The sequence below is a fragment of the Ornithorhynchus anatinus genome, chromosome 13 (assembly GCF_004115215.2).
Source record: "Ornithorhynchus anatinus isolate Pmale09 chromosome 13, mOrnAna1.pri.v4, whole genome shotgun sequence".
Taxonomy (NCBI): domain Eukaryota; kingdom Metazoa; phylum Chordata; class Mammalia; order Monotremata; family Ornithorhynchidae; genus Ornithorhynchus; species Ornithorhynchus anatinus.
In genome coordinates, this window is record NC_041740.1 from 12,080,750 (window position 1) to 12,092,929 (window position 12,180).

At 44.1% G+C, this 12,180-nt stretch overlaps 1 protein-coding gene across 1 annotated transcript; it reads right to left on the bottom strand.

Annotated features, from left to right (window-relative positions):
* Positions 1 to 3,135: 3,135 nt before the first annotated feature.
* Positions 3,136 to 6,769, bottom strand: GJD4 (gap junction protein delta 4). Its single transcript, XM_039913933.1, has 2 exons — positions 5,896 to 6,769; positions 3,136 to 4,599 (listed from the first exon to the last, which is right to left on the bottom strand). Exons 1-2 carry the CDS (start codon positions 5,957 to 5,959, stop codon positions 3,467 to 3,469), a joined length of 1,197 nt encoding a protein of 398 aa, XP_039769867.1. The 5' UTR covers positions 5,960 to 6,769; the 3' UTR covers positions 3,136 to 3,466.
* Between the last annotated feature and the right edge of the window lie 5,411 nt (positions 6,770 to 12,180).

A 12,180-nucleotide genomic window follows, 5' to 3' on the forward strand; every position in this document is an offset into this window, starting at 1 on the left:
GAGCCAGAAGATCATGGGTTCTAATACCGGCTCTGCCACTTGTCTGCTGTGTGTACTTGGGCAAGTCACTCCACTTCTCTGTGCTTCAGTTACCTCATCTAGAAAACGGGGATAGAGACTGTGAGCCCTACGTGGGACAGGGACTGCAATCAATCCAATTGGCTTGTACCCACCCTAGTGCTTAGTACAGTTCTTGGCACATAGTAAGCATTTTACAAACACCATAACTATTATTATTACGTGTGCATATATCTAGGTGACAGAATCCTATACATGGGTGTGGCTGAAGATGGCTATGTAATGGACATTCTAGCCCCGTTCTGGCCACTAGCTAACAGCTGTTCAGGCTGTCCCCTCATGTGCCACCTTCCTTAAATTCATGTGCCAGTGTTTTTAATTAATTTCCTCTGCTCTCCCCCACGCCTGACTCCCAGCTGTCCTTGGAACCAAAAAGTTGACAGTGCTGAGATCCCCCCCCCAACCCTGTATTTTTTTGAGAGGAAAAAACCCCTGATTCTAATCCTATTAAATCAGTTGGTTCTGTTAACCCATAAACGATCAAAGCAGAAGCAGTGTGGCTCAGCGGAAAGAGCCTGGGCTTCGGAGTCAGAGGTCATGGGTTCGACTCCCGGCTCTGCCACTTGTCAGCTGGGTGACTGTGGGCAAGTCACTTCACTTCTCTGTGCCTCAGTTACCTCATCTGTAAAATGGGGATTAACTGTGAGCCTCACGTGGGACAACCTGATTACCCTGTATCTACCCCAGCGCTTAGAACAGTGCTCTGCACATAGTAAGCGCTTAATACCAACATTATTATTATTATCAAACTGAGGGCCAGAGAGGTTAAATTACTTCCCCAGGTCTGTAAGTGTATTAGTGGAAGAGCCAATCAATTATATTTATTGAGTGCTTACTGTGTGCAGAGCACTGTACTAAGCACTTGGAGAATACAACAGAACAGACTTGGTAGCTATGTTCCCTGCCTCTAATGAGCTTAGTCTAGAGCCAGGGTGTCAAATTTAAAATTTCTAGTTTACCATTTAACCTTTGAGACATCCATACTGCCCAGTGTAACTGAGAAGTTTTAAAATTTTGTTGCAACACTGTAACACTGGAAGGGGTTTAAGGACCATCCCCCACCCCCAGCCTCCTGCAAAATCTTTTTTTAATTCCCAAACCAAGACTTACCCAGTTTTGCAAGAAACTCAACCTGGCTGCTTTCTCCCAGTTCTGTAGGGAATCCAGTTTTTATTTCCAATTAGTTCTACATTTTAAAATGATCGGTTAGATATACATAACTTCCCTGTCAGGAAAAATAGCCTTGATTAGGAAGATTTACAATAAGATAGGGAGAGGGGAAAGAAAATATGCTTCAAATTGTGGGGGTGAGGGGAAGAACCAGCAGCCACTTCTGTTTTAGGGAAAGGCGACAACAGGATGATGAAAACTGAATTGAATGTCCTTACCAAGATTTCTACTAACCCAATTTCCAGAATTTGGGGGTTCTTTTTCTGTCCTATGGGAAAGACATATTTTAGACTTTTGAAGATTTTTAGCAACTCTATTCTTGAGCACCTCATAAATCCCAAACCTTTCTTGGGGAATTAAAAAAAAAAGTTATTCTCTACCTGAAACAAAAAGGAGGAACAGGGCTGTTTTCAGTGTACTCAAACAGATTGCCAGAGGAGTTAAATGAAGGAATTCCTTAAATAACCTTTTGCTGGGACCAAACTGCTTAGCAGTATAATTTTGCTAATCCTTAATCTTCCACTGCTATTTTTGCCTCTGCCACTGGAGAGTTATGTTCATGCCTACACAGATCACCAATGCTTACATGCTGGGCCCCTCTGGGCAATATGCTTCTAATAAACATCGATAAAGGTATTTATTCAGTGCTTACTGTGTATTGAGCACAGTACTAAGTGCTTGAGATGGTAAAATAGAGTTAGCAGAAACAATCTCTGCCCTCAAGGATATTACAATCTTGTGTGGGAAAGACAGACATTAAAACATATTACAGATAGGGGAAGAAACAGAGTAAAAAATATGGACATAAGTGCCATGGGGCTGGGGGTATCAAAATGCTTACAGGATACAGATCCAAGGGCATAGGTGGCAGCAGAAAGGCAGTGAATATGGTGGGAAGATGAGCGGTTGGTCAGGGAAGGCTGCCTGAAGGAGATATGATTTTAGTAGGGTTTAGGCCTCATTCTGATTCAGGCTTGGGAACATAATTTGGCTCGGAAGTAACACAATTCTACTCCTGCAATCTTAAGTAATACATTGCTGTCTTTGAGATGTGACCATTTCAGAACGGATGGATGTCACGGAGGACAACAATCACAGCTTTCTTCCAAAGCATGACTGGTGACCACTGGGTCTGGTTAACCACTAGACAGAAGGGCTATCTGCCCTAGGCCTCCTGCTCTTAAGTGGTGGCCCACACCAATTAGATAGGGGCACCTCAGCAGCCCCAACAGCACTGGGGAGAAGACTGCCTGCTAGGAGGTGGGGAAGGGAAGGACATTTTTCCCTTAGGGAATCCAATAGGCTCCTCTGCCCACCCAGGCTTCCATCTAACTCTGCTGTCAGTGTTAGAATCTTCCTCAAATGAGGTGTGAGATTCAGTTTTAAAGCCCCTTAGAAACGGATCCTGCATCAGATCTTCCTGTTTCAAAAGTTATTTCATACAAAAGATGAAGGTCTGATCTATAGCCTCTCAAAAGTCCAAGTGGCCAATGTAATAGCTGTGTCAGAATTTCCAGGGTTTTGGTGGGAAATTTTATACTTTAACCTCAGCTTCAAATTAAACTGATTTAGAAATTCAAGTCCTCATCCAGGATCTATATTTCACCCCTAAAACGTTTTAGGAAGGAAAATAAATGAGAAAAAATGAGCACCCTCAGCACATTCAGTGATCTAGACAGCAAGAAATAATTATGGTATATGTTTAGCGCTTACTGTGTGCTGAGCAGTGTACTAAATGCTGGGGTAGATACAACATAGGTTGAACACAGGGAGTGGAATTTAAGCCCCGTTTTATAGATGGGGAAACTGAGGCACAGAGAAGGTAAGAGACTTGACGTAGGTCACAGCAGACAAGTGGCCAAGTCAGTATTAGAACCCAGGTCCTCTGACTCCCAGGCCCACTATCTTTCCACCAGGCCACATTGCTTCCCGAAACAAATCTTAACTAAGCGACCCAAGTTATCTAAATGAAATCTTCTCTGATCACCTCTCGGGGCTTCCCAAACCATCTGGAGGTCTTTACAGCAAGCTGTTGCTTTTGTTCTTTACTCAGTATTAGGTATCCAGTCAAGGGATAAGGTTTTTCGGAGAGGGGTTTGGCACAGAAATGAAGTTGAATTGTTCTCACAGGTCCCTTCTTGAGACATGCAGTCAACTCTACAGAGAGAGCCTGCATGCTTTCACCCGGATCTCCACCGGACATCCCTCGGGGTGAGCTTCACACCCATTCTGACTTTTTTGATCTCAGGTAGCTGGGGCTGCTACACAGTAACTGCCCCTCAGAAGACTTGCGCCCACCGAGTGGGTGTTGCCCCTCCAGCCGGCTTGAAGCTGCCGAGGAGCCTCGTCCCAGCTGAGATTTCTCGTCAAGTTGCAGAGAGAATGCTGCCTCTTTCACGTGCTGAGCCCTGGACTGTCTGCGGGAGAGGCCAGGACGTTCACTCACACAAGAGATCACTTCGCTGCCATCATCCACACTCCCCAGTACACTGGACTTATCGCCGGGTATGTTCAACCCTGTGGTTGACTGGATGGTGACTTCTTGTCTGGGCTGTGGCCACCCAGGGTTCTCACTAGCCTGACTAGACATCCCCTCCAGGTAAAGGGTATTTCGCTCAACTGGAGCAGCAGCCCACTCCCTGTGGGGCCCGGGAAGGAGCTGGGATTGATTAATCGTGTCCAGGGCGTGGGATGGTGCCGTCCCCAGTCTCGCGAGGCTTTTCCTCACCACCTTTCGCTGCAGGGCCCAGGCCAGGTCGACCACGCTGAGGACAAAGGAGAGGCCGCTGACTCCCCACATGAAAAGCACCAGGATGGATTTCTCAGTAGGACGGGAGATATAACAATCCACCATGCTCGTGCAAGGCGAGCGGTAGCAGGAAAACTGTTCGGGAACCAGAAATCCAAAGAGATAATATTGTCCAGGGCTGAACGCCACTTCAAGCAGAGTTCTCAGAATGAGCTGTAGGGTGTACGCTGAGGAAAAATCAGGAATGTCCACACTCCCGGGGGTCAGGCAGTGTGATCTGGGGGAGGTTGGAGCTCTGGGGCCCATCAGAGAGTCACCCCCTTTACAGCTGTCTGGTGGAGAAGGCCCCGTTCTAATGTGCGTGACCCCTCTGTGCAAGACGTAGACACTGAATACCACATACGGAAGGAGCACAGAAACACTCTGGATCAGCCAGAACCTCAAGTGGGACACTGGAGAGAAAATGTCATAACAAACATTGGAACACCCCGGCTGTAAAGTATTGCAGACGAATCTCTCCTGCTCATCCTGGTAGATGGGATAGCCTGCAAGAACAAGCACTGCCATCCTCAGTAGTATCATTAAGATGAGCCACATCTTTCCTAGAAAAGAACAAACCACAATCAGTGACAAAGTTGAAAAATACCAGTCCTTTCATAATTATAGCATCACTGGACCTGGAGCTGTGACCCCACAGGGAGACCAGAGGACCGGGAAACCAAGAACCCTGTGTGTTAATCTCAATTTTTCCAACTTGGCGTGATATCCAGAAAGTCATTTAAGCTCCTGGAATCTCTGGTTGTTTTTTTTCCAATTTTACATTAAAACTACTGATATTCTAAGGGGTTTCGTATCCCTGGATGAAAATCAATGGATAAAGGGAACCAGAAAGACATAGTAAGTGCTTGATAAATACCATAAAAAAAAAAGGCCTGTCATCACAATTTTTAAGTCAGTTATATCACATCGTGTTGTTCAGGGACAGTATGGCTGGAACTGTGGATCCTGATTTGGCCTTTTTCAAGTCACACAAATACTCATGGGTACCTTCACCTCCAGTGATAGCTCATTCAAATACAAATGTGAATAATAACATATATAAAACTTGAAGTCTGTGAAATAGCAAGTTACTTAGTAATTTACTAATGATTTTAGTCAGTCAGATCAACTTGTTGAAAATCTAACAATAATATTAACAAAAACCAAACAGCCAATCACCATTTCAAACATTTCAGGGGAGAAATTTCATAGTTATTAGATTTCTGGAATCTTTCATATGGCAGTTATTATTTTCTGAAACTTCAAATTGTTCTTAATAAACTGAGAAGTCTTTACTGTTTGCTAAGAATTTAAACAGTCCCATTTTCAAGTGCACTGGAGTAAACACTGATCTTTTTAAATTAAGTTTTAGAACAAAGGCTGGGATAAATCCAACTCAAACTCAGAATCAAGCTAGATAAAAGCCATCCAAGCCTGGTATCAATTTCCCATTGACCTTTACTATAGTGTCTTCACTAATTGTTATTTGAAGAGGAGAACAACACAGCACAAAAAAAAAAAATGCCCTTTTCTACTTAAGTCCCGTCTTCCAGGATGGCATTCAAATATCACAAGAAGGTAATTGAGTGAGAAGAGGTCGGGCTGAGTTTTGAACCAGCAGCACCGCTTCATCAAAGAAATCGTCTCCAATTATCAAGGGCGAATGTAAAACAATATGTTTGAGGCCACTAGTAAAACCTGAACAGTTCTCTTCTTCACGGAGGAACAGGTGCCTCTCTAGCAGGGGTGGGTGAGCCAATAAAACTGAACACTGAAAAATCGAGCCTGGCTTTCTTTCAGAGGCAAATTCAGGGATCGATCATTATTTCTGACAAAGAGATGGTCTTCCCAATACTCACCCACCATGGTTACATTGGAGTTCAGTGTGATGATCAGAAACCCCAGCACGTCCCAGCGTTCCATGTTGCAGTTACCCCCCAGTTGAAGAATACCTCTGAAACTGGGCAGAAGAATCTCACCCTTTTAGACTAGACATCTAGTTTTTAGGTTACAGAGAATGGCTGATTAATAATTAGCTCTGAAATTTAAAAAGAAAAATAAATCAGCGGGGTCAACCCAGTTGAGGAAGAACCTATTGATAGAGCTCGATTGTGCATCCTCAAGTTTTAACTGTCCAAGGCGCTTTGCTTCCCAGACCTTTGGGGCTGACAACTGCAGCAAGACAAAAGACAGCAGGAGTCATCTCAGCCATTGTGGGTTATTCTTACCCTCCGGGGGCATTGCTCAGATAGCTCAGACACAAGGGGCAGACCACTTCAGGAAACAAAAGAAACCGCAACTCATTACAGATGAGTTACACAAGGAAGGAGGAATGGGGAGGGGGATGCTAAATTTATTTTCCTTTGCTCCCTCCTCCAGAAGCATTCTCTGCAACCCAGCTTCCTTGCCGGGGACCATCATCGCTGTCATCGTTGTTGTTACATTCATTCCAGGGCGAAACCTGCCCCAGAGGCATAAGGGACCAACTGGTGACAAAAAGAACAACAACCTCCAATTACAGTCATTCTTTTTTCATCAGTGCCTGTCGCATCTGTTCTGCTTTAGACCTTTGGAATCCATAGATGGATACATGGAGTTTCCTGTCAGAAATGAAGGATGAGTCTAGATCCTGAAAGGAGGCTCCTGGTCCCTTGTTCTACTCATTAGCCGCCCCCACCTCTGGAAACAAGCGCTTAGTACAGTGCTCTGCACATAGTAAGCGCTCAATAAATACTATTGAATGAATGAATGTAGGCAACCGACTCTGTTGTATTGTACTCTGTCAGGTGTTTAGTACGTCTCGGCACACAGTAAGTGCTCAATACATACCATTAATTGATAGGCTCCAGTGCATTCCCTGCAGTGTATATTGTGCAAACCACATAAAACTGTTCAAGGAGCTACTATCCTAAAGATAGATGAAGCCAGAGCAGACATATCCCAAAATGGCAGCAGAGTTCTCAGCATTATATAAAACCATGGCACATCCTTTGCTGGAACACTACGAGTGAGTCTGGTCACTATGTTTTAGGAAGTGGCGGAGAAGACACAGAGAAGGGCAACCAAGATGATGTGGGGATGGAACAGGTTCCGAGTGAGGAGGGTGAAGCATGAGAAGGGACGTGATTGGAGTTTACAAAATCATGAAGGACAGGAATAGGGTGAGCATGGAATTTCTATTCATCGAATCTCATACAATCATCAGTTCAAGGGGGCCCCCGCCGAAGCTAGGGATGTTGAAATGAAAATCTTTAACCATAAGGATGGATGCCAAGGAAGCTAACCACCACACTACTCTTAGATCGTAAGCCCCCTGAGGGAAAGGGACCATGTCTAATGCCCACCTGTATATTCTCTCCCAGTGCCTAGTACAGTGCTCCGCGCACAGTATGCACTTAATAAATACTAGTACTACTGTTCCTCCAAGCATCCTCTGTTGCCATATGAGACAGTCCAATCCTCAACTCACTGTGGCAAGGGCATAAGTAGAGCAACGTCTTCCTTAATGCGAGATTTTGCAAGAACACAATCACTGAGAACCACAACCAGTATGAGAACTGGGAGCACATACACATCAGATCATTCGGCCCACTGTCCCAAGCTAGTTTCCATAAAAGGGTTTAATTTCCCCATTTATGCAGTTTGAAGTAAGGTCAAGGGCCACCACTCAGAGACTTGCGCCTGGCCCGTTAGGGAGACCAATGCAGAGCTGAAATTGGACCCCAAAGTCCTGGCCTCCCCAGCTCCCATCCCACCTCACATCTTCCTTCTCCCACAGAGGGCTAGTACTCAAAAGCTCTTGAAGACCAGAAAGTCCAGCATCACACATATTCTTACTTAGTATATTGGGTGTATCTTTTAAAGAAATGTCTAAAATGACCTGATTGGAAAAACGGATATCTGATTTTTGTTCTCTTCAAAATCCTGAATGACCTTTTCAGGGCTGGGAATGTGAACTAATTGTCATCAGCTGCACAGATGCCACGGTCCATAATCACGTGCCTCCCCGATATTTGCGTGCCATTTCCATACTCAGTTCACATTCCATTTAAGGCAACAGAAATAGAACAATAGCCTCCGCTTTCCTAAAATTCCTTCTTCTTCAACAAGGAATTTCCCAGCACCCTGAGCCATATCATCCCTGCAGCTAACTCGAGTACTTTTGAACTTTAGCCCCTCTTTAGCACTCCTACATCTATGTCCACTTAATTGATTTTTAACCTCTCTAGCTGTTAATATTTGCATGTTTGACTCTCCCTTGCTAAGCTCCTTGCTCCTTTGGTTTTACCCATCCAATTATATCCATTGGAATTTTGAATAGTCAGTTTCTTTTTGGAGTTGTCTGCTGCTATTACTACTACTAGTTAATTTAATTTATGGTATTTGTTAAATGCTTACTATATGCCAAGAACTCCACTGAACTCTGAGATAGACACCCGATAATCAGATTGTACACAGTTCCTGTCCCACATGGGGCTCAGAGTCCTTAGTAGAAGGGAGAACAATTATTTTACTACTATTATCACCATCACCATTATTACTCCTTTGTCAGTGCTTCTGGATCCCAAGATAACAATTCAGAGATTATGTAAATCAATTTATAATAGAGTCCTGGAGCTCAGTTTATGGCAGGGAGAGGTTCTCAGAGGCCAACCATTAGTTTTGTTGTTGGTTTGTTTTTTTAAAATATTTGTTGAGTGCTAACTCTGTGCAAGGCATTGTACTAAGCGCTGGGGTAGATACAAGCTAACCAGGTTGGACACAGACCATGTCCTACAATCTTAATCTCTATTTTACAGATGAGGCAACGGAGGCAAAGAGAATTTAAGTGACTTGCCTAAGGTCACACAGCAAATAGCAGAGCCTGGATTAGAAACAAGTTTCTCTGACTCCCAGGCCCGAGCTTTTTCCATTAGGCCATGCTGCTTCTCAGCTTTCAGTAGTTCATGTGAAAAGGTCATTAAGTTAGGTTCTCTGTCATCAGTTGCCATGTCAAGTCAATCCTACAATCACTCTTAGAATTTACCTATTTCTTTCTCTCCTCAGCACTCATATGCATGTAAGTTGTGACATATTTGTACTACTATCTGGAACATCCTGTCTTTATTGCTCCCAGTATTTAATCAATTTTGTTTGTCTCCCTATTAGACTGTAAGCACCTTGAGTCCAGGGAATGTGTGTCTTCAGTTCTGTTCATCCAAGTACTTAATATAATGCTTTGTACTCAAAAGACACTTTTATAAATACCACTGATAGGCTATTTTTTTTTAATCAATCGTATTTGCTGAGCACTACCTATGTGCAGAGCACTGAAGTAAGCTCTTGGGAAAGTACAATGTAACGGAATGGGTAGACACATTCCCTGGCTACAAATTTACAGTCTACTTCAACGCCAACGTGTATAGCCTGTTTTTCCTTATTTTTCCTCTGTACTCTGTTTTCTATCAAAGGCGAAGACAGCTGTGCTATTCGATGATTTAAAGGTCAGGTGTCAGTGAGGTTGGTTCAGCTAGCATCTCAAAAAACAACTCCTCATAGACTGACAAAGCAGTCCCCTCTCTGCTTAAGCTCAGCCATGAAATCCAAGGAGGACCGTCGGGCCTATTTTAAACCCCACAACTGTTGTCCAAGTTTAACTCTCCCCAGCCGTACAGCTACTGGGGGAACAAATGGAGACAATACCCTATTTTCCCAGATAGGAGAGAAATGTTCAGAGGCAAACGACACCGAGGCAGGTGGTCTCATTCCATCCTGGGGGGGAAGACCACGAATTCCTCTGTGAAGCCTCTTGCTCATGCCCTCCCTCTTGCGCTCAATAAAAACTACTGCGTGATTGACCGAGTCCAAAGCAGGTGTGCTATAAACTGAGTGCGCCAAGGTTTGCTCTGGAAATCTCCTGACTTGGAATCTTCTCTTTCAAGACAATACAAGGAATTAGAGGAAGGCAGAACAGGCGTTATATTCCCTTTGGCACCGCAGCTAAAGTAGGACTGGAAGCTCAAAACGCTTCCTTGAGCTGAGCAGTGCGACTGCCACAAAGACTCCCTGATGGAAGGTAAGGAGGGGAAACGTGGGGAAATGGAGGTCTGTGGAAAATAGGCAGAACACCGCAGGTGCAGAGAAAGGTGGGATTGGTTGAAGAAACTAAGAGCTGTGGTAATAATAAATAATAATTACAGTATTTGTTAAGCACTTACTATGTGCCCAGAACTGTTCTAAGCATTGAGGTAGATACAAGGTAACTAGGTTGTCCCACATGGGGCTCACAGTCTTAATCCCCATTTTACAGATGAGGTAACTGAGGCACAGAGAAGTGAAGTGACTTGTTCAAGGTCACACAGCAGGCAAGTGATAGAGCCAGGATTAGAACCCACGTTCTCTGGCTCCCAAGTCAGTGCACTTGCCATTAAGCCATGCTGCTTCTCTGATATTTGAGCACTTACAATGTGCCAAGCACTGACCTAGGTGCTGGAGTAGAACAGTATATGCAGATCGGATATAGACTGTTCCAACCAGGGCTCACGGTCTAATGAGGAGCAAGAGACAGGTATTTAATCCCCATTTTACATGTGAGGAAGCTGAGGCACAAAGAAGTTAAGTGATTTGCCCTAGGTCAAACAGCAGGCAAGTGGCAAAGCCAGAATTAGAGCCTAACTTCTTCTTGCTTCAGTTTCTTTATCTGTAGAATGGGAATTAAAAGCTGTCTTCTCCCTCTTACACAGACCGTGAACCTCACATGGGAAAGGGTCTGTCTGACCTGATTATTTTGTATTTAGCCAAGCACTTAGTACAGTGCTTAGCACCATGGCCTAGTGCTGGAGCACAGGCCTGGGAGTCAGAAGGACCTAGGTTCTTATCCCGGCTCCACCACTTGTCTGCTGTGTGACCTTGGGCAAGTCACTTCACTTCTTTGTGCCTCAGTGACCTCACTGGTAAAATGGGGATGAAGACTGGGAGCCCCATGTGGGACAGGGACTGTGTCCAATCTGACTAGCTGATATCTACCCCGGGGCTTAGAACAGTGCTTGATACACAGTAAGCCCTTACCATCATGCTTATTGTTATATAGTAAGCACCTAACAAATATCACAATCATTATTATTACTATCACTGCTGATGGACTGATTGTTATTGGGTCTACAGAAATGTAAGGTCCAGATGACTATGAAAAGAAACTTTTACTACTCATCCAAAATTCCGGTGGATCCACTTGGATGGGTAAAACCAAAAATTGCACTTGAGGCTTTCTTCTCGGTCAAACAGGGCTCCTTTTAAATTGCAGAGCCCAATATGTTGAGGTTCACTGGGCGCCCCGTGTGACTTTCATACACCCAACTCTGGGTTGGATTCAGAGAGTATGAATCAGCAAAAACTGAAGAGGGAGAGGCTCGGTTGGGGCCAGAGATTTGAGGCCAACACAAAGATTTTCAATCTATTTACAATTTCATGTGTAATACGTCTTGGTTCAGATAGCAGTTTGTAAGCCTTTTCAAAGCCCCGTTTAAAGCAGCAGAAAGGTGATGCGGGAGGAAGGCATTGGTAGTTAATGAGTTGGGACTTCTGAGGGGCAATGGACTGGAAAATATTTTAATTGGCATTCAGCACTGGGATCGTCAATAGGTGACGCGAAGGAAAAAAATTTCCTTTTATCCTTCCCCTCCCTTTGACGCAGTCACTTCTGGCCCACAAAACTTCTTTCGGGCAACTTTTTCTCAAATCTCTGTTGCTGTTGAAAAGTACTAGATGGTAGTTTCCAGGCTAAAGGAACTGCTAGGAATTTGAAAGGTAAGGCCCCACACCAGGAAATTGGGCCTTTTCCTGGTGGACATGTGAAATGGGGTCATGCTGGCATTGTTGAATTTCAATAAATCCTTGTTTAAATTGTATTAGGTTTCATAATAGACATCAATACCCAAATTCAGGAACTCCTAAGTGTACGTTTTAATCTCCGAGAGGGGGTGGGGGTTGCTGTGATTGGATTTTTGGCATTAGGAAAGTCTGCAGCACAAAATGAAGGTATTTATCCAACAGTTCTAACCAAATTAAAAATCTACATGGCATCCTCATCAAATCACTTCAGAGATTATGCTTCCGCTTTATTTCTGTTTATCTGGATGATTCACTAGTAATACTCCTCAGGCTTC